At 46.9% G+C, this 20,653-nt stretch overlaps 1 protein-coding gene across 1 annotated transcript in view; it reads right to left on the reverse strand.

Moving 5' to 3' along the window:
• Positions 1 to 1,342: 1,342 nt before the first annotated feature.
• The window catches only part of KANK4 (KN motif and ankyrin repeat domains 4), a 29,281-nt gene continuing 9,970 nt past the window's right edge, over positions 1,343 to 20,653 (reverse strand). Inside the window, exons 3-9 of the mRNA XM_036352894.1 lie at positions 20,464 to 20,575; positions 17,667 to 17,885; positions 16,408 to 16,495; positions 14,118 to 14,328; positions 11,346 to 11,488; positions 7,887 to 8,087; positions 1,343 to 3,249 (exon numbers count right to left, since the gene is read on the reverse strand). Coding sequence (XP_036208787.1) covers positions 3,145 to 3,249; positions 7,887 to 8,087; positions 11,346 to 11,488; positions 14,118 to 14,328; positions 16,408 to 16,495; positions 17,667 to 17,885; positions 20,464 to 20,575 — 1,079 coding nt within the window. The 3' untranslated portion in view covers positions 1,343 to 3,144. The remainder of the gene's footprint in view (positions 3,250 to 7,886; positions 8,088 to 11,345; positions 11,489 to 14,117; positions 14,329 to 16,407; positions 16,496 to 17,666; positions 17,886 to 20,463; positions 20,576 to 20,653) is intronic.

A 20,653-nucleotide genomic window follows, 5' to 3' on the forward strand; every position in this document is an offset into this window, starting at 1 on the left:
TCTTCAGACCTCCATTACTCATCCTATTCATAGTCATTGTCAGCCTGCATCTGTCTCCTCCACCAAACCATGAACTCTAGAGTCCAGGACCCAGGACAGATAGTCCACAAGTGTCTGTTGAATAAACATCACTCATCCCCCTCCCCGCCCCCAACCTACCCTATGGAGTACTCTTTCTAAAATGCAAATCTGAGTGTTGCTTCCTGTATTCCTATTTCCTTCAAATTCAAATTTGCTGCAGTGGCTTTTTCCCTGGCTTCATCTTGCACTCTTCCTTCCTTTCTATCTTTTCTTTCTTTCTTTCCTGGAACACTGAAGTTCTTTTAATGCCAAAATCAATGCTTCTTGTCTAGAGGGTTTATGCATGCTTCTTACTCTGCCCCTCTTTGCCTGGCTAATGCCTATGCACCCTTCAGATAGCATAACTATTCTCAGGAAGCCATCCTGGGCCCTCCCTACCCTCAGATTAGGCTGAGGATCCCTCCTATGTGTCCCCATGAACCTTGTCCTTGCCAGTCACAACATGCATCCTGTTGTTTCGTGATGACTTGTTTTCCTTCCCTGTTAAACTGTAAGTTCTTGTTTACCTTGCTTATATATCCCCAGCCCCAAACACCCTATTTAGAAGGGAGTGGGTAGCTGATAAATCTGTGTTAAATGAGAGCTAGGTAAATCAATTTCTCCATCATAAATCTGGTTTTCAGTAGCTTTCCATTGCCTTTATTTTATTTTTTAAATATATTTTTATTGGTTTCAGAGAAAGGAAGGGAGAGGGAGATAGATAGAAACATCAACGCTGCCTCCTGCACCTCACTTACTGGTGATCGAAGCCCTCAACCCAGGTATGTGCCCTGACCTAGAATGGAACCGTGACCTCCTGGTTTATAGGTCAATGCTCAACCACTGAGCCACACCAGCCGAGCTTTCCATTGCCTTTAGAACAAAGCTTTATCATAACTTTAGGGCACTTTGTGATTTGGTCCCATGTTTTATCTGTCTCATCACTTCCCAATCTCCCCTTTTATCTCAGCATCTTACTCAAACTCTCTATGACAGTCCTATTAAACTGAATGAAGGCCCCCACATGTCTGCTCTCCCATAGTTCTTCCTTTTCAGCACGGTTTCTCTGCCTGGCACAGAACCTCACCTCACCTCTTACTCTTCCTTTTCTGAGTGACATCACTAATCTTTCAGTTCCAGGAAGCCTAAAGGTACAGGCTCGCTCCCCAGCAGAGGGCGTGCAGGAGGCAGCCTAGCAATAATTCTCTCTCCCTGAAATCAATAAAAACATATAAAAATGTTTTTTTTTATAAAAGAAATAAAGCCTAAATTGGCAACATGGGACACTGACCCCCATAATAGCAAATAAAACATTGCAAATTCCCAAGAACCAAGAGCAGAGAAATGCAAAGAAACTTTGAGACCCAAAGATTGAGGGGCAACATTTTAATAGAGAAACAGAAACAGTCAAAGGCCAGAGCCCTGCTACTCCAAGTGTGGTGTGGCCCCGCAGCATTGGTATCCCCTGGGAGCTGGTTAGAAATGCAGATCCGCAGCCCCTCCCCCTCCCAGACCGCCTACATTCTAACAAGATCTCCAGGGATCTGCACGCGGATCAGTGTTGGAGAACCACTGGAGTAGAATATTTATTAATGTGGGGGTTTGCTCTTAAAGTGTGCTTTGAGGTCAAAATAAACCCATTTAAAGCATTTTTAGCTTATTATTTGCTCCATTCTCCCTACCTCTGAGCAATACTGCCATATGCCAGTGTCCTGCTTGGGGACTTGGAGCCTCTCTTATGATCCCAGTGGAAAGCTTCTGTAGTCAGTCTCTATGGATTAAAACTGGATTCCCAAACTCCCATCAGCTGTGCCTTGCACAACACCCCCAGGAGGTAGGTTGTATAATTTTTGTTTTTAAAGACAATGAAACTGGAACCCAAGGAGATTTGGTGACGCACACAAGGGGTACCGAGCAAACAGGCGTTTGTGTTTCCAATGTGAGGCTCACCGAACTTTGCTGTCTTTCTTTTTCATATAAGGTGATTCTTAAAGCCCAAGAGACTTTAAGAAAAAACAAATTTGTAGATAACTCTGGGTGAGCTACAGCATGTGGGCCCTGGGATTGTGGAAGTGTAAGAAAGAACGTCCAGTGGAGACAGATGTCACCCCAGGCTGGAAGGTTCTGCAGTCTGGGACCTTGGAAACCTTCTAGCTTCATGGAGCTAGTGCTTTGCTCATGACGGCCATGAGGGAAAAGAGCTGAGATTACCACATGGCCATGGAGGAAAGGAGCTGGGATTGCCACACGGCCATGGACACAGCTGGGAGGGGAAGGAGCTGGGATTACCACACGGCCATGGACGCAGCTATGGAGAAAATGTGGTCTCTGGCCCCAGGAGGATCCTCAGTCGGTTCACTTGTTTCTTTCGGAAGAGCTGGCATCCCTGACTCTGCCTCAATACACATGATGTGCTTCACTGGATTGGATTTCCTGATTAATCCCAATATCCTTGGAGCAAACTGGAGCCACAGATGGCCAAGACGGTCTATCTGGCACTGGCGCCAGTGTGCTTCTTTTTATCTTGCCTGAATTTAAGCTTTCTCTGTCCGCCCCAACTGAGCAAAGGCCCCATCTGGGGTCTGTTCAGGTTCCCCTGTCTGCCAGGTGATTCTCCTCGGTCGTCTAGAGAATGATCGCAGGGAGGACTGTGTACATCTCCCCGTCCTCCCTAGACATGCATATTCAAGAGGACATCTTCATGTATGATGGATTAAAAACCAGAGACGGCACACTTTAAAATTCCATGTAAAAAGTATTGTTTTTCTAATGTGCTCCTGCCCGCCAGCTCCCTAAGCGGTGCTACAAAGGGTAGAGTCAGGAAGAATGCCAGGCTGAGACGTGAGGGACTTTAGCCTGGCTCCTTCGCCCTGCTCTGTAGCCTGCGTTGGGGGCTTGACCTAAGGCAAAACTACAAAGCATCCTAATGAGCAGAATGATACCCCAGGAATGTACGCGCATATCTGACATAGCTTCTTCTCTTGAGGGGCGGCCCTCTGGCTGTGACCCATGCCCTCTCCAAGGGCGAGGGAGGAGTCCAGAGAAGGAGCCTTTTGTTCCCCGCTGCCGGTCCCTCCACAGCCCCTACGGCCTCAGGGACCTGCCCTGCTCCGCGTGGGCCTGCAGAAGCTCAGCGATTTCCACATGGGCGGGCGGTTTCAGCGCGATGGACAAAGCTGTTCGGCCAGCCTGCAGCGGAGAAAGAGAAGGAGAAACACATTTTATCCTGCAGGCCTCCCGCCCCAGAAAGCAAGGGCGAGTTGGGAGTAGGGCTGTGCATGGGGCAGAAAGTCTATTCCAAGCATCCAGAGGCCGAGGAGGGGAGGAGATTCAAATAGAAGCGTGAGAAACGGGCCCCTTCTACAGAAACAACATTCACTCCTGGGAAAGTCACGTCAATGGGAATAAAGTGTCTCTTGCTTTTAACACACTTAATTTTAAAAATGGAAAACAGAGGAAAGAAAATAAAATAACGCTTCCATTTTTTCCATTACAGAGACCTACATGGGAATTAGCATTTTGGCTTGTCTCCCTCCGTTCTTTTCTCTTGTCCGAATGTGTTATTGGTTTAAATAGAGGAATGACATTGCATATTAATTTTAAATCTGCTGGCATTTTGAACTTACCATGGCATGCTATCCGATTTTCCCACGTCCTTACAGTCATCAGAACACATAACTTTTGTTATTGGCTACATAACATTCCATAACTTACTGAGCTGTTTCCCTTCTGTTGGAGACTTGGGTGGTTTCCAAGTCTTCATCATCATAAACTTAAGTGCCGAAAGCATTTTCTCATTTCTAATTATTTTCTAAGGACCAGCTCTTAGAAGTGGGCATGTCCGTGGAAGGAAATGTACATTGTTACCTCCTGATACACGATACCCCGGGGCTGTTTCAGTGATAGAGGGAGTTGCCGGGACTGCTGTCTAAAGCTGCATCCAGGGGCTCTTGCAGGCAGCACCCACCAGCGAGACGAGGGGAGGCGAGGCGAAAGGCCACCGTGACCTGGAGGACACCGTCTGCGAGGGCAGCCACTGTCTTACGAATGGGCTCAATCATGTCTCCAAAATTCTGAAACCTAGATGTGCCTGGAAACCACTATGTTGATAACTCATTTGCCAGACAATTTGTAATTTTTCGTTGTTCCTGTAACCTGAGATGTCAAGAACCCTCACTTGTGACAAGGAAAAATGGCATTGCCAAATCCCCCTGGAGGGCAAAATCGCCCCGAAATGAGAGCCACTGTACTAAGCCGAGTGTGTTGCCTACTTGGCTTCTGTCTTTGGGGGCCGGTCTCCCTCTGATGGGCTCCCCGCCTAAGTCCAGACCTTCATGCTCCCTCTTCCCTCCGGACTCTGCCTGGGAATGCCGAGGCCCCGGCTCCGTGATGTTGTTAGTAGTTGTTTCGTTTCAGCTCTCACTGCTCACCTGTTCATAAAAATGCACCATCAACTGAGTACCTCCTGATGCAGGACACGGGCTTTACAAGCATTGCCGTATTCAGTAGTGTCTATTATCATCCCCATTTGCAGGCGAGCATACAGAGGCCCTGAGTGGTTAGATGAAGGGGCCATAAGCACAGTCACTGAACTCGGTTTCAAACCCAAGAGTGTTTAAAGCCCCTGCTCCTAATAGTCACTGGAATTGTCTGAAGTACAGCAGAGCCTGGCCACCATGACTGTTCCCCCACCTCCTGAAAGCAGCCAGGTCTTACCTCTTGTGTCTGACAGGTCTCCAGTGGTGTCCAGGAGATGCTCAATTAACCCCTGACTAGCCCAGCTAACCTGGGACTTCCGAAGCTCATGCACCTGTCCCACAGGCCTGCCTCCCAGGCCTCCCCGAGGCGACAGGAGTGGCCACTCCACAGAGGGCCCTGGGCCTGATCCAGATGAAAGGGCTGCTCCTGCTCCCCCAGGGTGACCCTTCAGGGAGCTCATTAATGCAGATCCTTTGTCTGACTAGTAATAACAGGAGGTTCTTATTTCCAGCAGCCCTACCATGCATCTCAAGAGGGTCAGTGCTCTCTAATTATCCCACAAATAGCTTCTAGCTTTGGGATAGAGCTGGGGTACCTGGGACCTACAGACACTGAATTGGAGCGCCTGCTTCCGATGTGCGATTTCAAGATCAAGCAGCCTGACTCACTGATGGAACAATCCAGGGTAGATCAGACGTGGCACAGTAGTGAGAGGTGCTGTCCCTGGGAAGGGAAGCGACTCTCTTCCCCTCCCCAGGCCTTTATTCTTTTGGAACTGTAGAGGTTATGAAAGTATAGAGAGGTCTGTTTAAAGCATAAAACTATAGTGCCAACATTAAGGACACTAACATTAGACCTGGGCTTGAATCCCTACTCTGAGAATCAGTGACTTGTGACTTGATAATCCTATCTAATAAAAGACAAAAAGGGTAATTAACCATACCTCCGCTACACTTCCCATTGGCTAATCAGCAAGATATGCAAATTAACTGCCAACCAAGATGGCGGCCGGCAGCCAGGCAGCTGAAGCGAACAGGAGGCTTGCTTGCTCCAGTAATAGAGGAAGTCAAGGTTCCCCGCCGGCCGCGGCCTGCTCTAAGCTCCGAAAACAACAAAGTTTCAATTATAGGAGCTAAACAAACCCCAGATACCTGCTTTCAGCCATCCGCAGCCTCAGAGCTGGGAGCGCCAGTGAAGGCAACAGAGTTTCAATTATAGAAGGTAAATAAATCCCAGAATAAAAAAGAAAAGAAAAAAAGGAGAGGCTGGGAGCTTCAGTCGCCGGCAAGCCTGAAAACGGCCCTCAGCCCTTCACCCAGACTGGCCAGGCACCCCAGTGGGGACCCCCACCCTAAAGGGGGTGTGGCCATTCTGAAAACAGCCATCACCCCCTCACCCAGGCTGGCCAGGCACCCAAGCGGGACCGTCACCCTGATCCAGGACACTCTTCAGGGCAAACCAGCCAGCCCCCACCTGTGCACCAGGCCTCTATCCTATATAGTAAAAGGGTAATATGCAAACTGACCCTAAGAGCAGAAAGATTGGGAATGACTGGTGACTATGACACACACTGACCACCAGGGGGCAGACGCTCAATGCAGGAGCTGCTCTCTGGTGGTCAGTGCACTCCCACATGGGGGAGCTCTGCTCAGGCACAAGCCAGGCTGATGGCTGCCAGTACAGCAGTGGTGGTGGGAGCCTTTCCTGATTCCTCAGCAGTGCTAAGGATGTCCAACTGCAGCTTAGGTCTGCTCCCCGCTGGCAAGTGGACATCCCCCGAGGGCTGCCGGGCTGCCAGGGGGATGTCTGAATGCCAGCTTAGGCCCAATCCCCCCAGGGAGCAGGCCTAAGCCAGCAGGTGGTCATCCCCTGAGGGGTCCCAGACTGCAAGAGGGCACAGGCCAGGCTGAGGGACCCCCCCCTCCCCACCGAGTGCACAAATTTTTGTGCACCGGGCCTCTAGTCCTATATAATAAAAGGCTAATATGCAAATCAACCAAACCACGGAACAACCGGTCGCTATGACATGCACTGACCACCAGGGGGCAGACGCTCAATGCAGGAGTTGCCCCCTGGTGGTCGGTGCACTCCCACAGGGGGAGCGCTGCTCAGCCAGAAGCCAGGCTCATGGCTGGCGAGCGCAGTAGTGGTGGCGGGAGCTTCTCCTGCCTCCATGGCAGCACTGAGGACCCCTCGGGTCCCAGACTATGAGAGGGCACAGGCCAGGCTGAGGGAACTCCCCTCACCCTCCCAGTGTACAAATGTCATGCACCAGGCCTCTAGTTAACTATATAAACTCTCTAGGCTCTGTTTCCTTATCAGTTAAAAAAAAAAAAAGGACATTGCAATATCTACCTCACGGGATTATTGAGAATAGTGGGTAATGCATGGATAGAGCTTAGTTTCTGTGAGTACTCTAGAAATACTGCCTGCTGCAATTATCAGTCATAGGGTCACATCCTGACAATTTACCTCTGTAGTTCATTCATTCAACTATTGATTCATTCAGCTGATATGTGGCAGACACTCTACTAGGTGCTGAGAATTCAGCAGAAAACCAGAAACATGGACCTTGCAATGTGACAACAATGACGATGATGCAGCAACTAAGAGTCTGTGTTTAGGAATTTGATGGAGATGGGTTCCACCTGCTGTGTGATCTGGGATATGTTGCTTAACCCCTCGGTGCCTCCATTTTCTTGTGAGCAAACCAATGCCATCAACAGAATCAACCTAATAAGATAGTTGTGGGCTTTAAATGAGATGGTCCATGGTAAATGCTTAGTATGGTACCTGGCACAGAGAAAGCACTTGATATATATGAACTGTTATCATTATTGTCATTATCATTGCCACCACCATCATCGTTATCATCATCATCATTTTACAAGGAAGCTTATTTAAGAAGCATGCGGCTGGCATTGCAACTTGAAGCAGGTTGGCTTGATGCAGCGGGTTATTCTGTAAGCGGATCACTGTCAGACAGTGGGCATAATGTACACTTGGCTCCTTCGTCCAGCCTTCAGGGAGTCCCCATGAGCAGCAGAAGCTCCCCATCCAAGCTGCTGCCGTAAAGCCCACATGCTGTTATTGCCATGACCAGAGGAGGTCAAGGCCAAGGCCAGGCCTGGTTACATTCCCTCACGATGGTGTGAAAGGCTAGGGCTTGGGGTTTCCCAAATCCAAGGCTCCAAGCACTTACCGTGGATCATCTCATTTAAATCCCACAGCAGGTCAATTCTGAGGTTGAGTCTATGGCTATTGCCATATGGCTCCTTAAGTTCTGCTGCTGGCAAGGCCCTTCACAGGAAGGGGAAGACCTACTTGTTAATGCCTAGGAGTCTCACCTTGTCTGCCAGGCTGCTGTCACAGGCCGGGTGTGCCAGGAGCAGCCGCACCATGTCAGCGTTGCCACAGTGACAGGCCAGCATGAGGGCCGATGATCCATCGTGGTCCTGCAGGTTGACATCTGCCTGGCAGCTCAGTAGCGCTTGGACCATGTCCTCCCTGTCGTGGCTGACTCCCAGCATCAGCGCAGTCTGGCCTCCCTGCACACAGAGCCAGGGGTGGGTCAGGCTGCCACCTACAGGGAGGATTCCTCTCCTCTCCTGCTCGGGTGTGCTCAGGGATAACTTCTCCAGAAAATGACCAATGACTTGAATTTTCCTCTGCCCTTGGGATGGGACACATCTTTCTCACTGGCACACTTCTACTGGTCCTCTAAGACACTAGTCAAATGCTACATCCTCTCTAAAGCCCTCTATCAACTCCCAGGCATGGGATTCACAACATCGCACTTACCGCTTGGCGTTACAACCTGTCAATCTCTTTCTTGAGGAATGAAATTTTTGATGGCGGGGACTGTCTTTTTCATCTCTGTCTCCCCAGTGCCTCCCACCTCGTATGTGCTGACACATGTCCAATGATGGAACAAATGAGGGCTGGATGCTTCAGTACCATGACTTCTTACTGCCTGCCCCAGTCTGACTTCCTCAGGAAGCCTTGGTCTGCTCTGAACGCCTCTGGGATTGTCCATTTAATGGCACCCAAAGCCCTCTTGTCTCAAGGAGATCTCGAATGGCTCTGTGGTTATTTCTAATCCATACGCACTGACAGTTTCTTACATCCTTGTGATAGTTGGTGGGCGTGGTTCTGGTTCTGCTCTACTCCTCACTTGTCTTCCCTGAAACTTGGTTTCTCTTTTCTTAAAAATTAATCTAATAATGATCTATCCTATGTACCTAACAGGGATTTTGTAGAAATCAAATGAGGTAAAAGTTGTAAATATAATATTGTAAAGTAGTAATTTTTCTGATTACAAATTGACCATCATTTCTTATAGATCTTCCTGTGTAGACACAGTCCTCTCAGACATGATTATATTTGCCCTCACGGTACTCCTGAGTTCCAGGCAGATCAGGCTCATCTCTCTGACGGGACATGGGGCTTTGTAAGGTTGCAAAAACGAGGCAAGGACTGTGTTCTCTTCTTTCAGATCCCCCGTGGCTCTGAGCACAGTGTCTTACAAGTAAAGGTGCCAGTGACATGTTTGCTGATGTGTTCACTGATTAAAGCACCAATCTGCCGGCACTGATGGACTGTGCATCCCGCCCAGAGCGCCGGGGCTTAGAGAAAAGAAAGGGGGGTTGGCAATCACAAAAGTCCTGGCTCTGCCACTTACTGCCTGTGTGAATCGGTGACTTTTCATGGTCTGGCCAAATGGAAACAACTAACAATAAATATTACCTGCCTGGTGAGGTTGTTGTGAGACCTGAGCACTTAGCAAATGCTTGGTAACCACTGTTATATTATGAGGGTGAGAGAGAACGGTGACAAATACTCAATATACAGGAATGCATTTGCTTTTTGGTTTGCCTGTACTCAGCCCTGAGGTAATGGTTGTTTACAGAACTAACCAGATCAGGAGGTTTCCATCCAGACCCATCCCTGCAAGTGGTATTATAAAGCCGCTGACATGTGCAGATTGTCCTCATGTCTGCCTGTCTGCCTGATTCGGGGCCCCTTCCTTTCTCACCTCCTTCCTGGTCCAGTTCAATATAATCTAATGATCATTTACAGAGCACTGCTATCGCCAGGTGCTGCGCGGACCCTGGAGGTACAAGGAGAAATAAGCAGCTTATCCCAGGAGACTCCCAGCTCCCAGCTCACTCCCATTTAACCTCTGATCATAGTAAGGACCCCAGGGGGAGCTGAAGGGAGCAGCCTCAGCTATGAATTCCCATCCCTCCTTTGATGACCTGGGCTGAGTCCCTTACCCCCTTCGACCATCAGTTTCTCCTCTGTAAAAAAAAGGGAGTTAATTTTGATCATAGGTAAGCATCCCCTTTTGCATGAACGCCAATTTAGAAAAAATCCATATGTTTATAGAAAACATATTAAAATGAAAACAGCTTGACTCGTATGCAATAGGAGCTATAAATGGGTGAAAACCAGAACACCTATAATAATAAAAGCATAATATGCTAATTAGACCAGATGTCCTTCTGGATGACCTTCCAGACAAAGCTGGGGCTGTGAGGGAAGCCCGGGTCCCGGGTGCCAGAGGGAAGCCGGTGCTGGCAGCTGGGGTAAGGAAGGCCTACTCTTGCATGAATTTCATGTATCGGGCCTCTAGTAATCTATAAATGTCTATTTCTCGCCAACAATAGGACTGCTGTGAGATAAAGTCTGCAAAGTGACTTTGCCATCAGTTAGGTCTGTAATCACTTTGGTTGTGGGGGAGTGGAGTTTAATATGTTGTTGGGAGACAATTTTCCATGGGTCCCTTGGATTTATGCATATCTTGTGAGTGAGGCACTAGCTTCCTGTTGTTGCAGACTGTCTTTTTAAGGATGTTCATACAGTGAACAGCTTTGGGAGACAGAGGCTGTCTCCTCCAGAACAGAGGGCAGACATGCTTACTGGCCAGCATAAAAGACTCAGGTTCCCTAAGCTCAGGGTTCCTCTCCAGCAACACAGCCCACTCTGTGCTCAGGGTCCTAGCCCCCCTCACAATGCCCTGAGGGAATGGGAGCTGGGTTTCAGGGAAGTGGTGTAAACGCCAATGCTGTGGCTGCTACCACTGCTGTAATACACTGTCCTTCGTCTCTGGCCCAGGAGTCTTGTGTCACCTGCCAGCACCCAGGGTACTGTAGCATGCTAACGTGCTAGCTTTAAGGTAAAGTAAAATCTCAGGCCCTTCACAGTTCTCGATAGTTAGTCTACCACCCGTGATCACTCTAGGGGGAAAAGGAGAGCTGGACGCACTCTGCTTGTTCTTGGTCGAAGGCCGGTCAGTAGCCTTTGGTAGGTTCCCATTGTCCCATACAGAGTCTTGTCTAACTCAGAGCTTTACTGGGTTAGGACGACACCCCTACTCTGTGTTCTCAAGGAGGAGAGCCCAGCAGCGGAACAGAGACATCCCAAACACCGGAACTGCTCTGCAATTCGTGACTAAGATGGATTACCTGCAGGGCTTCCGAGAGCGGCCAACTAGCACATGCCTGCCGAAGGTGCTAACTGTGGGAACGTTTGGCTCGAGAATTTCAATCCAGATGGAATGTGTCCAATTTTAGGCTGGGACGTGAATTACAAGCTTCCTGACCTCTGCCCCAGCCTGTCTGGGTCTCAGGAGCTTTTGCGGCAACCAAATGGTCAGGCTTTGGACACACGCCATTTGGAAGTCCCAGCCTTCCTGGGTTAAAAAACATTCTGTGGATTTACATGGAATTTCTCACCCCATCGGCAGAATAAAACTGGGAGGTTCCCGCACTTAATGAAAGCAGAGATCAGTTCACATCTCCTACCTGGGTAGCTTGGATGTTCACATTTCCTTCTCTTAAGAGCTTCCAGACGACAGCCATGTCCTCATCGGTCTCTGCAGAAGCCAAGGGAGTGATCATCACGGCGGTATAGCCAGCTTTGTTCTGATGGTCCACGTTGCAGACGCCTGCAAGAGAAGCAACAAGCGCTGGAATAGCTCCCAAGGGGCCAGGAGCCAGACGCCTGAGCCTGTTAACAGGATGCTGCTGGTTAAAATGCAATAGAGCAATCCTCTCCCAGGCAGGGAATCGATGCTTTCTATTTTTAGCAGCCTTTAAAACTGGCTACTTTTCTTCACAGGTTTTCTGAGGATACCCAGCAAGGAAGGTCCACGGCAGATGGCAAAGTGGGCCAATAGCCATGACTTTATTTCCTAAAGTGGAGCACAGACCACAATCCCATTTTACAGATGAGGCCACTGAAAGTCAGTGAAGCTATGTAAACTGCCAAAGGAAAGGTGAAGTGGGGCCGGGGCTCAAGTCTATCTGGCTCTGAAGCCCACCACTCCCCCGGCCACATACTGTGGCCACACGTTTTAGGTTTCACTCTCTGTGTGTCTGTGTGTAATTCTTAAGCTGATGGCTGTGTTTGTATGTCCTTTCCAAGGCCTAGTGATAGGCTGTGCAGTGTACCAGGGGCTTTGAACAATGCCACAGGATAAACATGGGAAATCCTTAGGAACACCATCTCACTTGAAAAACAGGGGAAGCCCTGGCTAGTGTGGCAAGTCACCAGTTCGATTCCTGGTCAGGACACCATGCCCATGCTGCGGGCTCAATCCCCAGTCAAGGTGCATGTGGGAGGCAGCTGACTGGTGTTTCTCTCACATCAATGCTTCTCTCTCTCTCTCTCTCTCTCTCTCTCTCTCTCTCTCTCTCTCTCTCTCTCTCTTTTTAAAAGAATAAAGAAAAACAGGAAAAAAAATCTCCACAACTTTTTATGTTAAAATAATTAAGAATATACATTTCATATTAATGAAGAATTGGCTTATTTTAAAGATGAAATATTAAATGAGAATTCAAAAGAAACTTCTGCTTTGTAGCCCTGGAACTATGCATTTGTATCCTTCTCCACCATAGGAGATGGTAGAAGATTATCAGCCTGTTATGTGTTGTATAAACAATCCCACCTCTTAAGGGGAAAACCAAATCTTCCCTGTACGTTTGCTTATCTGAAAAGACTGTGTCTCTTTTGGACAAGAACAAAACTATCTCAGGAGATCAAGTTACTTGCCCTGTGTTAGCATTCCCTCTATAAAACGGGGATAATAACAGAAGGCGTGTCATAGGGTTATTGTAAATTTAATGAGTTTATATATTTAAAGTACTTCGTACACCTACCATACAGTAAAAGCTCAATAAGTGCTATTACTACTATTACTGTCTACAATGGTATTCTGTCTTTACACTCTTTCTACCTGCTCATGAGGAAAGACTTAGGGCCCTGGCCAGTTTGGCTCAGTGGTTAGAGTGTCAGCACAAAGGGTCACGGTTTGATTGTCGGTATGGAATGAGGAGGCACTCAAAAAGCCGTAGGTTTCGTTGTTACTCATGTTTTATAATGAAAACCCCTAACACTGAACACAGTAAATGTTCATCTCCATTTTATGATGTACCTTTCTCAATTGAGCTACCACTTAAAATTATGCTGGCCGTGAAACTACAAAGAAATGAAATCCAGTAAAACTGGCTCAGTGTTAAAATTGTGCCTTCATCTTCCTCTGATGATATGGGATGCAGAAAGAACTTTACGTTGTTATTAAGTGTGTCACCTATGGATTCAGGTGCAGAGCCTCAAGGTTGCTTAATGGAATTTTGGAGAATTGGAAGTTTACTAGAATTTAATCTAGCTCCCAGGAGTCATCCATCCACTCACTCATTTAACACCTATATTCACTCAACACCTACTGTGAGCCAGGAACTGGTCTAGGTGCTGAGGATACTGAAAGGAAGAGACAGACAAAAGCCCCATTTGACTGAGTTTACTGAGTTCTGTTGGGTAGAAATGACCCCTAGCTAGTGTGTAGCTAGTAGTATTAGCTAGTGTGGACCTCACTGTAGTCCACACATATATCTGATGAAGGATGAATGAATCAAATTGAGTCAAATTGGCCAAATGGAGCCAGGGCCTTTTTTTTTTAATTGAGTTTATTGGGATTACATTGGTTAATAAAATTATACAGGTTTAAGGGGGGGTACAATTCTATAACACATCAACTGTATATTATATTGTGTGTTCACCATCCCAAGTCATGTCTCTTTCCATCACCATTTATCTCCCCTTTACCTTCCTCTACCCTCTCCCCGCCCCCATTTCCCTCTAGTAATCACCATACTGTTGTCTGTCTATGAGTTTTTGTTGTTGTTTTTTACTTAATCTTTTCACCTTTTTCGTCCAGTCCCTCTACCCCCGCCATGGCCTTTGTTAAAAGTTCTTACGAAGATGGTAACATGTGACCTTCCTAGAGGCAATGTGGTGTAGATTTGGAGTTACACAGGCTGAATACAAAGCCTGACTCTACCATTTACCAGTTCTGTGACCTGAGCCTCAGTGTTCTGAACTGCAACATGAGAAAAATAATCCCCACATCATAAGAGTGTGGTGAAGCATAAATGACATGCTAAAAGCAAAATGGTCTAGCCCCGTTCCTAGAAAACAGAAGGAACTCAGAAAAAGAATCCCATTGCTGGAGAGAAGAGAGTACAAGAACTGCCCTTTAAGGAGGGACCCAGAGCATCGGTGCAACCATTTCTGACCTGTCTCCAGCAGCAGCTTGACGATGGAGAAGTTGGAGTGGGACACACTGTAGTGAAGGGCTGTGTTTCCGTTTCCGTCAGCCAAGTTGACAAGCAGCTTTAGGAAGTGTGGGGAGTGAGGCTGGAGGTAGGCAGCCACCACAGCAGGACTCGATGACTTCCGGCTAGAGACGCGAAACCACTCTTGACTGATGGTGTTCAAGTTTTGCCTCTGAAATACCAAAAGATTCCAATTCTGGAAGGTTATCTGGCCTGGGGTGCTCCAGCTGAGGTATTAGTTTCTACCAGGAAAAGTCAGCTTTGAATGCTTCTACTTCTATTCCTTTGCTCCCTCCAACTCTCCATGAGACTGACTTCTGGAGGGCTCAGGGCTAGAGGGGTTGAGGATGGAACCTGTGAGATTGCTCCCGTCCCAGGTGAGGTGGAAAGGGGCCCTGGGAGCGCAATGCAGTAACCAGTAACAAAGCACTTGGCTGGGTGACAGTTCGAGTCTACTGTAAGTTTAGGTCACAGCCCCTGTATGCACAGGATAACCAAGACCTTATCTTTCATGTGCATCCAGCCAGTCTATATTGACCTTAGCCCAGACTCGACCAGGACGTATGTGTTTTCAATAGACACAGACAGAAAGTAACATTTTACTGATGGGAACAATGCTGAAAGCCAAGGCAAATAACACAACTAAGTTATGCTCAACACAAAATGCAAACAGCTGTGCTGGAGTGATTTTTGCTTTTAAGTTTTGCTAGGACCTTCAGAGAAACAGTTGACTAACCCATGGCAGGACCCCACTATCCACAGGGTTCAGTTCCTTGCAACCACGATTGAGGAGAGTTCCAGAGCAAATGACATCAACTCTGTGTGACATGACCTCAGTGTTTAAAATGGGACATGGTTAGATTACCTACCCATGGGGATGCCAGTATCAGAAATGATTCCACACTCATTCTGGAAAGAGTGCTGGATTTGGAGTCACTAAACCAATGTGGTCAGATGTAAGTCCTGGCTCAGCTATGTGACCTTGGAGGTCATATAGCCTTTTGAACCTTACTTGTCTTGTTTACAAAATGGGGGTGCAGAAAGGGGCTAGCTCCCTAACCTCCCAGGGCTCTACAGAGTGAGGTCCTTGTACAACCTGTTTTTTCTCTGAGGTAGGGTGGCAGGGGTCTTGTGCTCTGATCCTAACATGGGTATGGTGTCAGGTTTGGATATCTGTTAACCACTTTTCTAGGCAGAAATAGTGGAATCTTTTGTGGATGAAACACTTTTTTATATAACATCTCCTTTGCCCATGGAATCTTTAGGAGAATTGGAAAAAAGACCCTAATATTAAGGAATATAGTGATAGATTTTAAGTGGAGAGCTAAGGAATAAATTAGTTCTATAAGTCATTCAAGAATAAGTAACAGGAGTTTTAATAAATATCCACAACAGTTATTGGTTTGGTTTTTTGTTTGTTTGTTGTTGTTGTTGTTTTTTTAACAATCTGGGAACAGCTATTTACCAAATCAGCTAAGATAAAGTAGCAAAAAATGGGTTGGGCTGAATTGATCGTTTTTACTCCTACAGTTCTGCAAAGGAGAAGAAAACAGGCTTTGAAAATGCTTACAAGCTGTTACACATTGGGTCTTATCAGCTGCTCTCATAGCTTGTATCTCTTGATTAAAAGTAGAACCCCATTGTTACATGTTTAAATCTCCATGGGCCATAAAGGTGTTAAGGAGCAAACAGATGTAGTTTCTTGCTCTTGGTCTCTTGTCAGTAGGTACACTTCCAGAAAAAGAGTAAAGACTACAAAATTAAATGCTAGGGCTTGAGGGTAATTGGAGAAATGCTGCCTACCACCCTTATTTTATTAACGGGGAAACTGAGGCTCTGAGTGTTGAGCTGGCTTGACCAATATCTCATAGATGGTGCTCCTGGGAATAGAACCCATGATTTCTATCTATTCCACATGCTCTTTTCCATTCTCCCCACAGTTCGCTCCACTTGCAAGGCAATTTTGAGCCTAAGCCACAAATAATTGTATGACACACATCCAGGGTGCGATGCCTAATAACCCTTATAAAAGCCTCTGAGCACCAGGCTTGCTCCCCAGGGTATATCTGTCAGTTTCACTTTCTCAGCATAATCCATCACCTTAGGCAACAGGCAAGGTCTGGGCAAATGAGAGCACCCAGAGGAAAGGGACTCACATCGCTGCCTCAGCTAAGGGACCAACATCACGCAGTTGGAACTAACTGCTTAAGCAATATGGGAATCTCTACATGACAATGAAAAATCAGAGTACCAAGAGCTGGTCGGTGGTGGTCCCAGTGTCTGGCAGATATTGGCTCAATGCCCGGCATGCATTAAGAAATTCTTCGGAGGGTTTATATCTAAAGGAAAAAAAATGTATGTTTCAGTCTCCATGTTGATGAAAAAGGTTATTCTCTAGCTTCACTTCCATTCTCAGCAGCTCAAACTGGGCCACTTCGTAGGATAAGGGCATTCCTCAGAAATATGGGGTGACTACAGTGTCCTGATGATGAGGCGTGGCTTCTGAGCTCCTCTGAAGTGTGAGCAGAGCACACTGCCCTTTTTACGGTACTTATTTCTACCATTCATTGAGGGCCTACTTTGTGGCAGGCACTACAGTAGGCATTGTGCATACTGTTCCTCATCCAGTCCTGAGATCAAACCTATGTGGTTGCTGTTATCTACATTTTACAGGTGAAGTAACTGAGGTGACCACAACTTAATATCCTGTCTAAAATAACATTGTGCAGACATGGGGTTTGAATCCAGGTATGCCCAACTGTAAAGTCCTCTTTCATCATGCCCCATGAGCTCCCATCACTTTCAAAGAGTTACATCAGCATAGCCAATGGGAGAGGCAGAAAAGTGTGTGGGTAAGAATTAGAAAAGACTTGGTCAAATCCCCGCTCTGCTAGCTGTGTCATTTAACTTCCCTAAGCCTCCATTTCCACACATGCAAAGTGGAGATTATAAACATTTCTACCTTGAAGGGTTGTTTTTACAACTATATAAGAATGCACATCCTTCATATTTTCAGTGCTAGACCAATGCTAGCTTTATCTGTAGAGCTCAATCTATGACAGTATATCCCATGAAGGAAGGAGTTACATCTGTTTAGTTCAACCAGTGAATCTATGCCAGGTACTATACCAGTGCACAGTACCTGGCATAGATTAGAAACTCAATAAATATTGGTGAATGAGCCCTAACCGGTTTGGCTCAGTGGATAGAGCGTCGGCCTGTGGACTCAAGGGTCCCAGGTTTGATTCCAGTCAAGGGCATGTACCTTGGTTGCGGACACATACCCAGTGGGGAGTGTGCAGGAGGCAGCTGATCGATGTTTCTCTCTCATCCATGTTTCTGACTCTCTCTATCCCTCTCCCTTCCTCTCTGTAAAAAATCAATAAAATATATTTTAAAAATTTGGTGAATGAATAAACAAAGGAACAAATGATTGAATAAAAGGATGAATAAACACCCCTGTCCTGTATCAAAAGTTCACGTGTCCTTATCTATACCCATCTGACTCACCTCTCAGCCTTGGGAAGAGGGAGTTCTTCCCCAAACCCTTTTTCCTGGCCTGTGTTGCAGGTGCCCTCGGAGATGCCTTGTCCCGCCTTGCAGCCTGGGTGGTCATCCTTGCCCCACCTATGTTCTGGGCCATCACATTTCTTCTCAGCCTCGCTGTCAGACAAGTCTTCTGGGGAGCTGTCCTCACCGCTGGTCTCCTCGCTGGAGGTGGTCTCGTAGCTGGGAAAGGAGACAGAGGTGACTTGTTCTGTGCTTCCTGCCCAATGCCCATTCAACAAGAATGAGACCTAGTAGGCTTTAGCTAACCCTTCCCAGCTTGTTAACCACACCCTCCATTCTCTATACCTTCAGGCCTGGACCAGGGGCTCCTAGGAACCTTGGTGTCAGAGATAAGTGAGGTTAAAAGCTCTGACTCTAATGCCAGAGGCCATTTGGGGAGAAAAGATCATTAACTAGGATCCTGGCAGCAAACACACAGCACATGCCCTGATTGACCAATGCATTCAGATGATGCAGACAGGCAACCCAAGGTTCTTATGAAAGCATTTGCTGTTGGAATCCTAATGCCCTGCCCAGAGAGGGACCAACATTTGGTAAACATTTCCCATCCCAACCCTCAGTTTTCTGAATTGCCTGACACATTTTCATGTCTTTGGGTGACTGTGAGACTTTTTAGCCCCCACCCCCCTCATTATAGCCCAGCTTCCACCTGACAAGGAAGGAACCATCAGTGTCTACTCCCAGTCAGAATACCTGAACCCAGTATTTGCCTTTCTCAGGTGCAGCCTATTTCAACTATTGGTTGAAATAGCAAAGGAGGGCACGGGCCACCACTTCACCTGGGGTCCTCCCGCTCCAGCTATAATCCTCATGTTCAATTATATGCAGCTCTATTCAGGTGGCAGACCAGAGACCATGGAGGAAAGTCCTGGGAGATTTATTGATTTCTCTGCTGATGGTCAACAGGAGACCTCCAATGGATGAAGATTTCAGGCTTTAGGACCACTAGACACTGCCACAGAGACTGGGGAGACTGCAGCTTCCACTGAACCCCTTCATGCCCTTTCTCTGAATGGGGGCCCCTTTGTTTACTGTATTTGCAAACCCAGCCTGTTGTCTGGTATGTTCACATTCTGTCTTGTTTAAACCCTGAATATTTCTTCCTCTATTGTGCTTGGAACAATCTTTTGCTTTTGTGACTAAGAGAATAGGGGATATAATATGTTTAGCAAGCAGCTCCTATATTAAAATTGTTCCCATAAAAACTTCACCTGGAAGTTCATTCATTCATGCAACAGAAATTTATTGAGCACCTCCTATGTGCCAGGCACTGTTCTAAGTGTACATCTAAGTCCCTGTTCTAACTGAGCTTATATTCTAGTAGGGAAAGGCAGAAAGTAAACATGTAAAAAACATACTCAAATAGTAAATACTGAGAATTGAATAAAATAATAAAGAGCCATGGGCTAGAGTGATGGGAGGAGGGATTACTTTAATTCAAGCAGAACTTTTTAACCTTGGCTGCACATTAGAATCACTTGAGAGGGTTTAAAATTCCCAATACCTGTACTACACTCCAGACTAATTAAACTGGAGCCTTCAGGGAGAAGACCCAGGCACTGCTATTTTTAAAGGCTCCCCCAGGTGCAGCCAAGGTTGAAAACCACTGCACTCGAGTGACAACTACTGAGCACTATCTGGGAAGGGAGCACTTTAAGCCGAGTGGACAGCAGGTGCAAAGGCCCTGAGATGGGCCTGCCTCAGCACACTGGAAGGAAGAAAGGCAGGGCCAGCAGTAGGGGGCCTGCTTTACACTTTGAGATTAGGCTGATCCTCCTTTTCTGTACACGAACTGGTGAAAGCTCAACACTAAACAGCTTCTCCTCAGGCCACAGTGTCTGACGTTAGCAGGAGTGGGAAAAGCAACTCTCCTGTGACCCCATCTCGTCATTTCGGACGTTTCCCTCACAGAATGTGCAACAGTAATGTCACTGTTGTTTGAATCTGGTGTCTTCCTCCTCTTCTGACCCGAATTAGCAGGGGTTCCTACCACTTCCGGGCAGCTTCTTAGACCCCGCCCCCCTGGCTGGGCTGGGTGCCCCTCGTTTGGGTTTCCATAGCAGCCTATGCTTCTTTCTTTATTAGAACTCATCTCATCATATCCACATCTCTTTATTTCCTCTGCCCAGGCCCACACTGAACTAAAGGCAGGGGCCACGATTTATTTGACATTTTTATCCCCACCACCTAAGACACTGAAGGCATTTCAGATATGCTTATTGACTAACTTATTCAGAAAATACTCCAAATCAGTGATTTACTCTCTGGAATATATATGGTTTAGTTCATGTTCTAAGTCAACAGACATGGGTTGTTTTTCTTCCTCCTAAAAAATGTTGCTTTGAGTTGCCGTAAGTTAGTAAAAGAAAGAAAAAAAATTAAATGGCTGAAATTTAAAGTTCAACAAATTAAGAGTTTGTCCTAGTTTCAGTGTTGTGGTTCAGATTACATGTCTTCCGTAAAGGGCCCATGTGCCCCCCAAACTCCCAGAAGCCAACTGGAATCCTGGCCCCCGGGACACCAAAGTTAAAACATATTAAAAGCACAGGATCCAACAGACCACAGCTGGCAAGGAGCCAAACACATGCAAACCCGAGATGGAGTTTTAAAGGGCCGTTGAGAGTAATTCCCTTGAAGAAGAATGAAAACCAGATGCTTTCCCCTAGGAAAAGAGTGCTGAGACAACAGAGGGACAGGCAGTGTGGGGGGCAGTCTGGGCTTCACGAGCGATGCTTACCCACCGTTAACCCCAACAAACTGAAGGTTCTTTTTGGTCCCATTACCTCCTGCACGGAAGCCATAGTCTTTCTTTTTCATTATGGATTTAAGGCTGGTCGACGGGGAGAGCTCTAGGCAGACACAACATCACAGGTTAGAATGATCGTGGAGATGCCCCCGAAGGCAGCAACACTGAGACTCTTGCTTTG

The sequence above is a fragment of the Myotis myotis genome, unplaced genomic scaffold (genome assembly GCF_014108235.1).
Source record: "Myotis myotis isolate mMyoMyo1 unplaced genomic scaffold, mMyoMyo1.p scaffold_m19_p_2, whole genome shotgun sequence".
In the NCBI taxonomy this organism is placed as follows: Eukaryota; Metazoa; Chordata; class Mammalia; order Chiroptera; family Vespertilionidae; genus Myotis; species Myotis myotis.